Source organism: Nerophis lumbriciformis, linkage group LG20, assembly GCF_033978685.3.
Source record: "Nerophis lumbriciformis linkage group LG20, RoL_Nlum_v2.1, whole genome shotgun sequence".
Taxonomy (NCBI): domain Eukaryota; kingdom Metazoa; phylum Chordata; class Actinopteri; order Syngnathiformes; family Syngnathidae; genus Nerophis; species Nerophis lumbriciformis.
In genome coordinates this window covers 23,101,082-23,117,868 of record NC_084567.2, presented here as the reverse complement: position 1 = coordinate 23,117,868, position 16,787 = coordinate 23,101,082, and the positions used below count along the sequence as shown (strand labels likewise).

At 40.6% G+C, this 16,787-nt stretch overlaps 1 protein-coding gene across 4 annotated transcripts in view; it reads right to left on the bottom strand.

Moving 5' to 3' along the window:
• dcc (DCC netrin 1 receptor) overlaps positions 1 to 16,787 on the bottom strand; it is a 706,325-nt gene that overhangs the window by 322,206 nt on the left and 367,332 nt on the right. For 3 of the 4 annotated variants that reach the window (XM_061980597.1, XM_061980596.1, XM_061980598.1), the window contains exon 8: positions 2,415 to 2,574. The exons of the other annotated variant lie outside the window; for it this stretch is intronic. In XM_061980597.1, the coding sequence (XP_061836581.1) occupies positions 2,415 to 2,574 (160 nt within the window). The remainder of the gene's footprint in view (positions 1 to 2,414; positions 2,575 to 16,787) is intronic. 4 annotated transcript variants of the gene reach the window in all.

Below are 16,787 nucleotides of genomic sequence, written 5' to 3'. Positions count from 1 at the left end.
GCGGAAAATACGGTATTTTCTTTAACATGCCTCAAAACAGCAGCTTGGAATTTGGGACATGCTCTCCCTGAGATAATCCTGATACCCACTACAACTATGGAAAATACTATACTTTGACTTTCACGAAGTGCATTATTTATTTATTTATTTTTAAACATGCCTCAAAACAACAGCTACAAAAACAATGAAGGCACACAGCTTCAGTACAGAGTATACTAGAGTAATAAAGTAAACAATCACATAGTGCACATAGCCTTTAGTGCAAGGCTGCCTGGCATACTGTATAACAGGAAATTATAAACTGGGCTCAATCTGCCCTGCTCTAACGTATTTGTATGATTAACAAAAATGTGCTGCAAGCGTTGCGTGCGTTGTCCCTGACCACAACGTGAGCTTTCGCCCTGGGGTGGTTTTTGTTGTATTTTTGTTTTTTCTCGGCGGAGTCTTTAAGCGACAACTGTGTGGTACTACTTTTTTTCAGTGCTTGCTTTACATCCATCTTCCGCTTGCATTCATCGTGTATCTCTTTATGATTCTTGAAGAGGTGGGAGATCAAATTGCTTGTATTAAAGGAAGACGCTTTGGTTACTCCTCATTGCAAATTGCCAGTTTTTTATCTGTCAGACACACTTTAAAATAATCCCAAACCATAGACATGGTGTCGTTAGTCAGTCATCGAGCGAGCTCGATTGTTAGCCACGGCTACAGCACCAGCAACAACACACTCTTGTTGTTGTTATGCTTCGCTCGCGGCGGTTTAATGAGGTCATCAAGTGTCGCCAGTAAACCTCTCATGCTGCAGTTGTCAACTCCTGTGTTGTGTGTGGGAGAGGGGAGAGGGGAGAGGGGAGGGACTGCTGACTGGGAGACGCAACTGCTATGTACTTCCCCCTACGTCTGTGTTTTACTGGATATGTAACGCTCCGTACAGCGGCGTTTTAAAAAGTCATTAATGTTACTTTTTGAAACAGATACTGATAATTTCCGATATTACTTTTTAAAGCATTTATCGGCCGATAATATCGGCAGGCCGATAATCGGACATCTCTAATATTTATATAAATGTATATATTAAGTATACAATTCAGTCCCTCTAAGTAGAACAAGAAAACACCCGCAGAGCACCATGCATAAGGTGATGGTCAGCTACTGAAGTGATTGGTCCCCATGATTATAATCAACTGAGTTGTGCTGTGCAGTCATTATCTTATGTTCTTACATTTGTGTGGCTCATTTGCAAGTACTGCACTGTACTGTATAATATAGTAGACTTTGCATGCAGTTCTAATTCCATGACTTTAAATGGCAGTAATGTATAGACATATATATATATGGTGTGTTGCTTTTACCAAGAAGTAGTCTTTGCCATTATGTTTAATGTGCGGGTCTTTACTTTTGTTGAGCCCTCCAAAGTGTATCATATGTAAGTATTGTATTAAATACACACCAGTTGTTTGGTCGTAACGTGCATCTTTGTTGTAGTTTTGATTACAAAATGTGTATATGTTAAAATCATTCATGCTAATCGGTAGCATGTCTATGGCCAATTATATGTAAATTAGCATCGAGCTAGTACATTTTGAAAAGTGGAGACTTACTGAACTTTTAAGCGCCTTCTTCTTGTTATGATCTGGTGTTGGATCATTGTTTTTTTGGGGTTTTGAGTCACTTGTGATATAAGTTATGTTTCAGCACTCCAGTTTTGTGTTGTCTTGGTTGTCATGGGTACTGATTGTTTTCGCCTGCATCTGATTAGTGTTTGGGACTCACACCTGTTCCCGGGCACTAATCAGAGAGCTATTTAGTCCTGCTTTTTCCCGTCACTCAGCTTGGTGCTTTTGTTTGCTTTACGCAACTGTCACGTTTATTCCTTGTGTCCGTAAGCTAAGCGTTGCCTTATGCCTTCCCTGTGTGTGCTATTCCGTTAGCTTTCCTTGTGCTAGGCACGCTCTCCTTGTGTTCGCTTGTTTTGTTCGTTTCTGTTTTCCTGTATGATTTATACAAATAAATAATTTGTCCTACCTGCACGCTGTCTCTGGAGTTCCTGCTGTCCTCACCAGAAGAACAATCGGCATAATCATGCCTCCTCGCCAGCGCCATCGTAACACTTATTGTTTTATTGGCATTGCAAATTGTAACATAACTTTGAGTCAGTGCAGCTGAGTGCTTGCCTGCTTGTTTCCAGGTCAAATGCTTGAGACGTAAAGTCATGTGCAACAAAATTATAGAATTATGGTACCGTGTGATTTTACTTTAATTGGTACCCGGTAGTACCGACTGACTTCAGTCAGTACCTATTAAAGTAGCAAATTCAATACCCATCCATAGTGCAACCATATTATGTTTTGTTTTAATCTATTTCCAGGTGTGACACCGGGACAACTGACAACTTAAAAACATGAAAACAGTCTTACCTTTCAATGCCCTCCTGGGAGTAGTAAACGCCATATGTTTGTATAGATCCTCCAGTCTCCTCTGGGGGGCGCCAGCTGAGTCGAACAAATCGACTGGACACTAGGACAGGGACCAGGTCACGGGGGGCAGAGGGGAGGGCAACGCCTGGGCTGGGGGACACTGGTGGGGGATCAGAGGAGGAGGAGTAAGTCAAAGGGGTGCCAGAAGGAGCAGGCGGAGCAGGAGGTGGGCAGGGGGTAGTGGGCGTGTGGGCGGGCCTGTACTGAGTGGGTGTGGCTTCTGTGAATATTTTATCAAGAGCAGAGGGAGGGAGACGATGCAGGAAGGACAAGGGACGACCACAGCGGGGAATGGAGGTAAGATGGTGTTGCAAAGTAAAGAAAAAAGAGAAAATAAGACATGAGATGAACGGATAAGGAACAAAAGACATGGAAGAGACAAGAAGGAAGAAAAAGGAAGAAGAAGAGTGGTAAAGAAGATCCAAGACAAGAAAAAATAGTGGCAGAATTTCTTAGAGTTCTAATTAGTTCAAACATTTGAAAGCAAGCACACATATCAGAATTCAAAAAGGGTTTAACGATACATGTATTTGTCATATGACTTCTTAGTACAGTACCCTTACTGTACTAAAAATTAACCAAACCGTGATCTCAAAAGGGAACTGCACTTTTTTGGTAAATGTTGCCTATCATTCAAAAATTATTATGAAAGATGTGTTGACGGGTGAATTTTTTTAAATGCATTCTAACTTGCAAATACACGTAAAGAAAAGTCCGCTTACAGGATGTCCTCTATTCCGCCCATGAAATCCAATAAAAAAAAATCCTAAAAGCGCCAATACTCCATTTACATTTTGTGACATGAATATTAACCAAGTAGTAGTAATATTGATATTATAAGCGCTAACGCTGAGAAACTCTTTATAGCAGCACCGTGATCACGGACCTGTGTATTATGTTTACATCATCGAGTGGCCAGCTGTTTCCTCGCTTCTCTGCTTCTTGAAAGTGTATCATAGATCATAAATCATGCCTCTCACCTGGATAGAAGAAGGCTGAGGATGTATTCCGACAAGTTGGTACACTTTGACAGCCAAATTAGACTTTGAAATGGCAAGAACGAAACGAAAGGACGCTTGGCTCATCTAAACGGGAATATTTGAACATCCTAGCAGTCAGCATTCTAATGATAGCAGACCTTATACAGTAAGTGATGTTTTATTATGTTAGTTGCTTCTCATGAAGTCTGGAGTGAGTAATAATCAGGGATGTTGTTAAAAAAAAAGCAAACGCCGTGATGCGTTTTGGAAATCAGTGCACCGCATATGCTTAAAATGATAAAATATGTAAATATTAAATGTTACTGTACATGTGTCCATTACAACATTACATATATACTTACATCATGTACAAACGTATATAAAACCTTAATGGGGGTGTTTGGATGTTTTTTTTAAGGGCTTTATAGGCAGAACAGAGCGGTTTCCATAGGCTCCATTGTAAGATGACTTTTGATCAAATGTATTTACTATTTATAATGCATTAACAAAAAATGCATCTGTTGTCATGCCTTTCATAATTATGCTGAACGATAGGCAAAATTCAAAAAACAAGTGCAGTGATGACAGTGTACCATTACACGCCCAGTACACAATCTATTACACTTGATTGTCAGCGAATGATGATATCATGAAAATGTCAATGATTCATGTACACAGGGCTTTGGTTTATATCATGGATTGCCACTACAAATCAGTTGCATGATATGTTTGTTTTGATTTTTTTTTAACAGATTCTCATTTTGATGCTAAAAAAATGTGCTAAATTGTCGCAGCCAGCACAAAATCCACCGTTTGGATATTACTACCGTTTTGTGTCCACAGTTTTCGGTTTGCTTTGGTGTACATCATTAGTCTTTTCAACACTCAGAATACCATATATCCTAATAATCCACCTTTACCATTTATTGGTTGTGGTTCTAACATAAATGTGACAAATGAATTAAATACAAAAATATGTACATTTATTGATACAACACATCATTGGAAAATAGTGACCAACATTTCAAGTCCAAGCATAATCATGTAACAAAATAATGTATGAATAATTGTTTTAAGTTTATATTTATTACATTTAATGTAAACAAACAGCCCACACAAGGATGCATCAATCATTATTTTCAACACTGGCGGCCAAACTATTAGAAGCGACAAAGTTATCTTTAACTGAGCAATGAAGATGTTTATGACGCTACAATCCCTGGTATCCTTGATCGCAGCCACAACAACAGCTAGCTAGTATTAGCATTAGCACAATGTTTTTCTGTGCTTTCCACTTGGCTTTTAGACGACGTGTACCCATAACATTTGTGTAAGCATATCGCCTGACACGTAAAAGTCATTTAGAACTGTTTTGCCTTTGGAGTAAGAGATGAGTTTTATAGTTGTTTTTTCCGCACACTTGTTTTAGGTGGCTCTATGGAGGTGAGTAAAATGTTTTGTTTTTGGTGGGAGCAGTTGAATGTTTGTGAGGAAGTAAACACGGATTTCTCCAGACAAATATTGCTTCTCCTCACATTTTGCATTTCAGTCACATTATGACAATTTATGTAATTTCACATGTTTGATAGTATATTTTGTTTTTATTGGCCAGTTCTGTGAATTGCTTCACCATTCCTTTAATGCGGAAATCTTAAAGGCCCTATGCTCCAAACTGATTAGTAATACAAAGCAAAAAGAAAAACGCATGTGTCAGGTTTGTCACTGACAGTTTAGTTATGTTTCGGTTTTTCCTCGGTCTTTATTTCCTGTCAGCGCTCTTTTTTTGTTTTTTTCCTGCTTTTCTCCCTGAGTGCTGTTTCCCCTCAGCTGCGGCTGATTGGCACCTGGCCACACCTGGTGTCAATCAGCCGGCTGCTAATTAAACCTGCTTTGTCCTCCAGTCAGTGCTGGAGTATTGTCATCACTACCTGTCGTGCTAATACTCGTCGATGTCGTTATTTGCGGTAAACTGTTCCTGTTGGCTGGTTCCTATAGCTATTTACAGTTTGCTGTCTCCTAGCTCTTTGTTTTATAGTTTTTCTGTTTTCTGGTTCCTGTTTCCAGTTTGCCTGGTTTGTGTTTTTTCTTTATTGTGGACATTAAATCATGTTTTCCTGCACCAAGCCTGCCTTCTCTGCATCTTGGGGTTCGTCACCAACAGACAGAATACTCCAGCCTAATACGAACCCCGCGGAGATTTCGATGGCGGAGAGGCTTGACGGGATTCTGGCAATGATGGCTAAATTGAGGAAAAGTTCGGCCTCATTTCAAGCCCTCTCCCACCCATCCCTTTCGTCTGTGGGCCTATCTGGGGACGTCTGGGATCCGTCCCTTGAGGGGGGGGCTATGAGTAGCTGTGCAGCTGGGGACGCACAGCTACTTCTGTAACAGACGCCACCATGCACTCCCGTGGGCCAGCAGACGCCGCCATGCACTCCGGTGGGCCAGCAGACGCCGCCATGCACTCCGGTGGGCCAGCAGACACCGACATGCACTACGGTGGGCCAGCAGAGGCCGCCATACACTCCGGTTGCCCAGCAGAGGGCGCCACCATCCTCTTCGGTGGGCCAGCAGAGGGCGCCACCATCCTCTTCGGTGGGCCAGCAGAGGGCACCACCATCCTCTCCGGTGGGCCAACAGAGAGCGCCACCATCATCTCCGGTGGGCCAGCAGAGGGCGCCACCATCCTCTCCGGTGGGCCAGCAGAGGGCGCCACCATCCTCTCTGGTGGGCCAACAGAGGGCGTCACCATCCTCTCCGGTGGGCCAGCAGAGGGCGCCACCAACCTCTCGTCGGCCACGGATGTGGTCGTTCCATGGGCGACCGCCTCGCCAATTGCGGCGGCGTTCAACTCGCCGTCGCCACCTGACTCTTCCCCGCTGGGACACTTGGCCTGGCGGCCCACCGCCTTGTCCTCCCTCCACCCTCCCGTGACTTTGGACTGTTTTTTTGGGGGGGGGAGGGGGGTTTCTAGAACGTCTGGTATCTGTTATGGGAAGGGGGGCTACTGTCAGGTTTGTCACTGACAGTTTAGTTATGTTTTGGTTTTTCCTCTGTCTTTATTTACTGTTAGCGCTCTTATTTTGGTTATTTCCTGCTTTTCTCCCTGAGCACTGTTTCCCCTCAGCTGCGGCTGATTGGCACCTGGCCACACCTGGTGTCAATCAGCCGGCTGCTATTTAAACCTGCTTTGTCCTCCAGTCAGTGCTGGAGTATTGTCATCACTACCTGTCGTGCTAATAATCGTCAATGTCGTTATTTGCGGTAAGCTGTTCCTGTTGGCTGGTTCCTATAGCTATTTACAGTGTGCTGTCTCCTAGCTCCTTGTTTTGTGTTTTCCTGTTAGCCGTTAGCCATTTACAGTTTTTCTGTTTTCTGGTTCCTGTTTCCAGTTTGCCTGTTCCTAGTTCCTGGTTTGTGTTTTTTCTTTATTGTGGACTTTAAATCATGTTTTCCTGCACCAAGCCTGCCTTCTCTACATCTTGGGGTTCGTCACCAACACCTCGTGACAGCATGATCTAAACAACACATGCCCTATGATCTTTGCCAGGTCAAATGAAAGGTTAATGTCTTTGTCATGACTTAGCAGCTGTGTTGTGGCCTATCTCCTTTTTTGTTGCAGTACCTGGTTGCTGGAGTCACCAGCGCACACACCTTATTCTCATCATCTGAGTACTTAAGAACATCAGTCCCAGTACTCAGCGCCGGTAGATTTCCTGATGTTACACCCTTCCTGCCATGTTCACCTGCTCTGCTTTGGTTTTCCTCACACTCATCGCCCTCTGTGACTTTAGTCTGCATAATGATATGCCAAAAATATTTGAGTTGCGCTTGCATACAGGTGTTTTAAAACATGTTACTCCGTATATTCAGACTCAAAAAGATACGTTTCCGGATCATCATTTGTCCCAAATTAATATTTGTTGGCTCTCATGAAGTATGCCATAATTAGTAGTAGTTGTTAATGGAAATAGTGAACTATATGGCATTTGTCTCACAAAGGGATTATGAATTATGGGCAAAATTCCCCAAAAAGTGCAGTTCCCCAAGGGAACACAGAGCGCTAATTACCTGTTATATTGACATCATGAGCTGGTGTGAGTTTATTCTGCCTCTCACCTGGACAGTAGAAGGATGAGGTCATAATCTGACAAGTTGTTAACTTTGGCACCCAATTTAGATTTGTGAACGGCGAGAAAGACACAAAAAGATGCTTGGTTCCACTCCCCTTTTTTCTTTGCCACAATTATGAGTCGTTCTTGATCAAAATGGGAATATATCAACAAATATATCAACAACCCATCAGTCGGCATTCCGGTGAGAGCAGTACATTAAGTGATGTTTTATTATGTTTTTTGGCATTCATGAAGTCTGCAGTGAGTTGTAATCGGTGATGTTGTCAAAGGAAAAAGCAAACGTAGTGATGTGATTTCGAAATTATTGTTTGCTTAAACAGATATACAACCAATCAGCTTAAATGTAATAGTTTTAGTCTACAAAATGCTAGTGTTCTTTAGAGTTGTTCTGGCATACAAGTGTTTAAAACATTGTTTTTAAACTATTGTACATTATTGGGTAGCAAAATGTTCTTTGCTTTTTGCAAAAAATACTAAGTCACTACATTTGAATGGGTATGATCTAATGAAGGTTTGGGTGTTCTCCATAACCAACATTATTCATTATCATAACATTACTTTTTTGCAGTACAGATAGTGTATGCACTGTACATTGGTAGTTAATTACCCTTATTTGCACAGAATAAAAAAGATATTGTAACACCAGAGAACAATGTAAAGAATATGTCCTTGCTTGGTGGTCAAGATAGCTGAGGAGGCTCCAAGCAGTAAAACGCCATTGCACTAGAAATAGACGAGTAAAATAAATAATAGGCCCAGACACAAGAGAAGCGCACAAAAACAATCGGAATACATTTTAACATGACCCAGCTGTCTGACTGGAGACCATACCCACATGCAAGTAGCCTGCCTTTTTCTGTCAAAATGTCAAATATTCACAAGGTACTCTGCATTTATATTGTTTCTGCTGCCCGAGTGATCTTTGCAGGAGTTTGCTTTTCCAGTGTGAGGTTGCCACAAAAGTGTTATATTGTTTTCATTCTTTAAAACAATCGATGCGTGGAATTGACACCACCTTTACAGAAATACACAAAACAGAATATCATATTCAAACCGGTAATTCCAAAGAGCATTATTTGGGCCTGTGGCTATGTTGACTATGCACTTTAATAGTACAGTATTTTTTATATCCATAAAGCAACTGATGAAATCATAAATCTAAGTTTTCTGCATTTATGTAGAGTATAGGGGTGTCCTGTTCAATACTAATATCGGACAGATATCAGCAAAAAACAAGCATCAGATTATATCGATTTACATCTAAACTCTCCAATATAAGGGATACTTGCGCAATGCTTGATAGCCAGTTAACAGTTAAATATCCTCCAATAAGCACACGCTCTCCTTGTATTTTAGTCAAGTCATTTACAAAAGGTAAACATGGGAGGCAATAGGCTAGGAGCTAGCAGCTACACAACCGCTAAGCAAACTATAACTCACAAGATAGACATACGTAATAAATGTCAAACAAAAACAAATGAGTAAATAAATAAAACATAGTAATAACCACACAGTATTGGTTGAAATCAGAGGAGCAATTTTGATTTGATATGTTGTTATATTGTGTTCAATATTAAACAAAATGTATAGCTTTAATCAAATCGCAACATTGAGAAAGCCAAACAAACTAGCTAATCATGTTGATTAATTACTGAGATTTTGACAATTCGCTCACTCCTGGAATCAGCTGAGTATTGTTTGTTGAAGCCCGTGGCATGCTTACAAAAACAAAAAAACACCAATAATGTGACAGAACAAAATACGAAAACAAACTTGTTTTTTGAATAACCTTGAATACATTTTCTTTTTCCTTGCCACACAAACCTCTGCTTTGTAGTTTGTACAAAAGCTTGTCCCTCTGGGAACTGCTCTGACGCAGTCACTTGAATGACTAGAAAGCTTAGAGCCTCTACTTTCATAAACCATTAAAATGATTTCAAGACCGCAAATGGTTTGCAGAATATTGTTGGTTTTAAAAATAAATATTTGGAAAGGTTAAAAAGGCTATATTTACCACATGCCTGCTATATACTATATGTATGTATGATATTTTTTATTCACAATCTGGTATTTATAATCTCTAAAATGATTAAGTTTGATTCATTAGTTTGGGTATGGTACAAACCTTGCACAGCAATCTTAAACAGGAATATGTTCAAAGCCAAATGTATAAATGCAGTGTAAAAGAGAGTAATGACGACATGCCACACGCTTGCTTGAGAGGTTTAACCTTGACCACTTTGTCGATTAATATTTGCTGTACATCTCTTTTGTCAATTTTAACCTCCATTTATGCAGAATAGGCTGCTGTTCTCATTCCCTTGCTTCAACTTCACCCTGGTTCAAAATTCATACTTCTCTTTCTCTCCCTGCACTCAATTTCAGGCCTCATTTCAGCCAGCTGCCATTAAAAACAGCTGCACACACACACACACACACACACACACACACACACACACACATACACACAAGCGCACACTCACGCATGCACTCACACACCTTATCTCTGGTTAAACTCCTCTAACATATTTATTCCCATAAATCACCATCACTGTGGGTGAGTACAATCTCAAACAACTTGTTGTGTATGTGTGTGTTTATGCGTCGTGGTGAATACAAGTTCATTAGATATATAAAAATTTTCACATATATATATATATATATATATATATATATATATATATATATATATATATATATACACACATATATATATATATATATATATATATATACACACACACATATACAAACCCCGTTTCCATATGAGTTGGGAAATTGTGTTAGATGTAAATATAAACGGAATACAATGATTTGCAAATCCTTTTCAACCCATATTCAATTGAATGCACTACAAAGACAAGATATTTGATGTTCAAACTCATAAACTTTATTTTTTTTTTGCAAATAATAATTAACTTAGAATTTCATGGCTGCAACATGTGCCAAAGTAGTTGGGAAAGGACATGTTCACCACTGTGTTACATGGCCTTTCCTTTTAACAACACTGAGTAAACGTTTGGGAACTGAGGAGACACATTTTTTAAGCTTCTCAGGTGGAATTCTTTCCCATTCTTGCTTGATGTACAGCTTAAGTTGTTCAACAGTCCGGAGGTCTCTGTTGTGGTATTTTAGGCTTCATAATGCACCACACATTTTCAATGGGAGACAGGTCTGGACTTCAGGCAGGCCAGTCTAGTACCCGCACTCCTTTACTATGAAGCCACGTTGATGTCATTGTCTTGCTGAAATAAGCAGGGGCGTCCATGGTAACGTTGCTTGGATGGCAACATATGTTGCTCCAAAACCACAGACCACAGAACACTTTTCCACTTTGTATCAGTCCATCTTAGATGAGCTCAGGCCCAGCAAAGCCGACAGCGTTTCTGGGTGTTGTTGATAAACGGTTTTCCCCTTGCATAGGAGAGTTTTAACTTGCACTTACAGATGTAGCGACCAACTGTAGTTACTGACAGTGGGTTTCTAAAGTGTTCCTAAGCCCATGTGGTGATATCCTTTACACACTGATGTCGCTTGTTAATGCAGTACAGCCTGGGGGATCGAAGGTCATGGGCTTAGCTGCTTACGTGCAGTGATTTCTCCAGATTCTCTGAACCCTTTGATAATATTACGGACCGTATATGGTGAAATCCCTAAATTCCTTGCAATAGCTGGTTGAGAATGTTTTTTCTTAAACTGTTCAACAATTTGCTCACGCATTTGTTGACAAAGTGGTGACCCTCGCCCCATCCTTGTTTGTGAATGACTGAGTATTTCATGGAATCTACTTTTATACCCAATCATGGCACCCACCTGTTCCCAATATGCCTGTTCACCTGTGGGATGTTCCAAATAAGTGTTTGATGAGCATTCCTCAACTTTATCAGTATTTATTGCCACCTTTCCCAACTTCTTTGTCACGTGTTGCTGGCATCAAATTCTAAAGTTAATGATTATTTGCAAAAAAAAAATGTTTATCAGTTTGAACATCAAATATGTTGTCTTTGTAGCATATTCAACTGAATATGGGTTGAAAATGATTTGCAAATCACTGTATTACATTTATATTTACATCTAACACAATTTCCCAACTCATATGGAAACAGGGTTTGTATATATATATATATATATATATATACACATATACATACACATTAATTTTAACATATATTGAAAACAATTATCGCATTAATCATAAATTAATTGAAATTAATCGCACTATTTGTTTTGACCGCACCTTGATCTGAAAGGCAACGCACATTGTTACACGGGCAGTGATCAGGCCGCACGCCAGTGCAAAGATGAGTGAGGAGATTCCCAGCAGTGTGTTCGGCGGCCAATTTCTCTTTAAAGCGCTCTACGACGAAACTTTTGATAAAACTCAGGTTGTTTGTACATATTGCAGTGACAAACGTTCTTGTCATCGTAGCAAATCGAGTTTAAAATATCATCTCAAAAGCAAAACATTTACTTGAGGATGCCGCTAGCAAAAATGCCGGCCCAAATGCTACGAACAAAGGACGTCTAACAGCGCTGGCTGAGTTTACACGCGTTGTAATGGTACCGTAGCATGTTGATGTTGGGGGTCGTCCGTCCAGGATGAGGCGGAACAACAGGAAGCAGTTTGCAGGTAAGAATAATGATTTATTGGCATAAATCATGGAAAACAATACAAAACAAACAAAACAATCATGCCTAACACACGGGAAGCTAACAAGATAGCTCACAAGGAACACTAAGACGGGACGCGCAAGAAAAACACAGGGGACCAACGTGACAGTTGCATACGGCAAATAAAAGCACCAAGATGAGTGAGGCGAAAAGGCAGGACTAAATAGCTCTCTGATTAGTGCCCGGCAGCAGGTGAGCGTGCCGAACACTAATCAGAGGCAGGTGAAACTAATCAGCAACCGTGGTAACCAAAACACAAACCCAGGGGTGCTCAAGACAGGAACTGAGGGAGCTCAAAACTAAACAGAACATGATTCGGGCAACGGATCATAACATACATCAGATAAGTTAAATCATGCTTTTGCAAAATGGAAAGCCACTGCATGTCGGCCGCTGAACATCATTGAAGACCAACGACTGCAAGATGTCATGAATATCGCCACAGGTGACTCCTCGTACAAACTACCTTCGAAGTAAACAATTACACAAGGATAAACGAACTGTACTGCACACACAAAAGCAGCAAGTAACAACTATTGGCTGATGCTGAATTTATTTTGCTTACCGGAGACCATCAGACTTCGGTAAGTAGTCACAACTACATTGGAGTAACTGTAGATTTAATAGATAAACCATGGAAACTACAATCCTTTTCTCTGGGCGTTTTAAAAACTGAAGAAATACCTTTTGCTGAAGCATGCACAAGTCAGTTCCTTCAAGTTGCTAAGGACTGGAATATTACTGAAAAGGTCAGTACATTAGGGACAGACAGCGCTCACAACATGGCTGCTGCTGCAAGCATACTTGCCAACCTTGAGACCTCTGAATTCGGGAGCTGGGGGAGGGTTGCGGCGGGGTTGAGGTGGGCGGGGTTTGGTGGTAGCGTGGCATGTATATTGTAGCGTCCCGGAAGAGTTAGTGCTGCAAGGGGTTCTGGGTTTTTGTTCTGTTGTGTTTATGTTGTGTTACGGTGCAGATGTTCTCCCGAAATGTGTTTGTCATTCTTGTTTGGTGTGGGTTCACAGTGTGGCGCATATTTGTAACAGTGTTAAAGTTGTTTATACGGCCACCCTCAGTGTGACTTGTATGGCTGTTGATCAAGTATGCGTTGCATTCACTTACGTGTGTGTAAAAGCCGCATATATTATGTGACTGGGCCGGCACGCTGTTTGTATGGAGGAAAAGCAAACGTGACGACAGGTTGTAGAGGACGCTAAAGGCAATGCCTTTAAGGCACAGTGTCAATAATGTTGTCCGGGTGGAAATCGGGAGAAATTCGGGAGAATGGTTGCCCCGGGAGATTTTCGGTAGGGGCACTGAAATTCGGGAGTCTCCCAGGAAAATCAGGAGGGTTGGCAAGTATGGCTGCAAGACGTTTACCATTTCAACATCTGCCGTGTGTCGCCCATGCGATACAGAGAGTTATCACCGTGGCTTTGTGTGATGGTGGATTTAATGTGCCTTTAGTTAAATGCCGCAAAATTGTGGGACATTTCAAGCACAGCCCTACTAACATATGTGAGTTGAAAGCACAAAAAGTAGCGCATGGCATGAAGGAGGAGGTACTTGTCCAGGATGTGCCTACACGCTGGAATTCGACTCTGGCAATGATCAAGGAGCCACTGATAGCAACATTGGCCCAGCAGAAGCACAAATTAGCTCTGTTAACATCAGCAGAACATGACAAGTTGGAAAAGCTGGAGGTGCTGTTGGAGACTTGCAGGTAAAGTGTTATTGTCTTTCTTAGTAATCTAATTTGTAGTATCTACAATTTTTTATTCTGTGGGGTGTGTTTGTTTTTGCCCCTTAGGTACATCACAGAGCTCCTTGGTGGGGAAAAGTATGTGTCCTGTTCTATTGTGCTTCCTGCTATCTACCATCTACTGCGTACTATGGAGGTGTCCGATGTTGATCCAGCTTACATACTCCCCTTCAAGGCTGAATTCAGATCTCAGCAAAAGAAAAGATAACTTTTACCTGGCCTGGTTCAAGTTACCTACCGCTTTAGATCCCAGGTTTAAGGACCTTTGATGCTTGCCACGGGCAGAAAGGGGGGAGGTGTGGCAAAATTTGAGTGAAATGCTAAAAGAAAGTGCACTTGAACCCCAGGGGTCCATGAATGAAACTGAACAAGAACCCCCACCAAAACGGATCTCACTCTTGCTCATGGGATCAGAGTCAGAATCAGAGGACAAACAAACAATGTTCTCGATGGGTACAAGGCTGAGCATTGTGTGAACATTGACACATGTCCCTTGGATTAGTGGCCCGCATATAGTGGTGCCTATAGTAAACTGGCACATTTTGCACACATATCTAGCTGCCCATGCTTCCACTGTACCCTGCGAAATACTTTTTTCATTGGCAGGTCACATTGTACAAAAAAGGTGTCACGTGCAGGGGGTCGCAGCTTGCTGCGAGGTTCGTTCCCCCGGGATGCAAACGGACCACTTAGGAAAGGACGTGCAGGTAGGAACATGATTTATTCTCAAAAACTCGAACAAGTGCCAAAACAGAAAACAAGCTGACGGAACAACGTGCCGATTGCGATCGAAGCTAAGGCTACCACTTAGCATAGGCAAAAGACAAGGAATACTCAGGTAATTTGTTGCATAAGCAAACAATGAAGCCAGGCCGACTGACCGGCAAAGGCAGGCTTAAATAGTCCCTCTGATTAGTGCTCGACAAACAGGTGAGCGTCCCGAGCACCAATCAGAGACAGGTGGAAACAATAAGCACCCATTGTAACTAAAACCAAACAAGGGTGCACAAAAACAGGAACTCAGGGAGTCCAAAACTAACAGAATATAACAAAAACATGATGCGGGCCACGGATCATGACAAAAGGAGATCAGCACTGTCATCTGAAAATGTAAATAGGCACGTTTGTTTAAACAACTGGAATAAATGAAGAGTAAATGCAGATGTAAATGGTGCACTACAGTATGTTGAGTTAGTCATGGGTGTGTTTACTACATTACCTGTTATTATCCATCTGTACCTTGTTGTTTGCTATATTATTGTGAACTATTACCAAATGTGCACTTAATTCTTATTATACCGTCACCAGGTTTTCAGCAAATCAATGACTTGCAGTTAAGCAAAACATTTTAAAATGTTTGTATATGACACTTTGACAATACAACTCAATTTGTGTCTAAATATTATGTCTTTTAAAAGTTAATTTAAATTCTGCTGGGCGATATATCGATATATATGAGACTGTTTTAATGTAGACACATAAAAGCATTATACTGGTGTGATTATATGTATCAAGTGTTAATTCAAGGCTAAGGCAAAATATCGAGATATATATCGTGTATCGTGACATGGCCTAAAAATATTGAGATATTAATAAAAGGCCATATCGCCCAGCCCTAATATATATATATATATATATATATATATATATATATATATATATATATATATATATATATATATATATATATATATATATATATATATATATATATATATATACACATATATATATATATATATATATATGATCATTATCAATATCAGAGTTGTTTGGGAAAAATAGCATTAAGGTAAAACACAAACGTCTACTGCAGAGCACGTTGCCTCTCAGGAGGATATATTTTTAGAACAAAGTGTGTGCAATTTTTTATTTTATTATTATTATTTTTTTCATTATTGACCTTGTGAAACATTTTTCACGTTTCACTTATTATTTCACAGACAGAACTGTATGTTAATTATGATAACACAAGTTAGACATAGTATGCAGGAAGTATCTCAGTAAAGTGCACAATTCTGTGTCCCTGACATAAGTTTAGTTTTTACATACGCTAAAAAAAAACGTCAACACTTGTGGTTTTTGCTCTCATTTTTCATGAGCTAAACAGAGCGAAGGTAAACATTTTCTATATACACAGAACGTCTATTTTTCTTAAATATTGCTGACAAATGTGTCTAAATGTATGTTAGTGAACACTTCTCCCTTGCCCAAATAGGCCATCCACATTTAGACTTAGACTTAGACTTCCTTTATTGTCATTCAAATTTGAACTTTGCAGTACAGATAAGAACAACATTTTGTTGCATTAGCTCATGGTAGTGCAGGATAAAAAAGCAATAAGGTGCAGATATAAATAAATAGATTACTGTACAAATAAATATATTGCACTTTTGCATATGCATCCACGTTTATGGATGTATGTTATATTGTCTTTATATTCCAGTGAGTTAATACATTTTTGGGGGGAATTGAGGGGATTATTTTAATTGCGTTCAAGAGTCTTACGGCCTGAGGGAAGAAGCTGTTACAAAACCTCGAGGTTCTGCTACGGAGGCTGTGGAACCTCTTTCTAGAGTCCAGCAGTGAAAACAGTCCTTGGTGGTGGTGGGAGGAGTCTCTGCAGATTTTCTGAGCCCTGGTCAGGCAGTGGCTTTTTGCGATCTCCTGGATAGGAGGAAGAGGAGTCCTGATGATCTTTTCCGCCGTCCTCACCACTCTCTGCAGAGACTTCCAGTCTGAGGCACTGCAGGCTCCAGTCCAG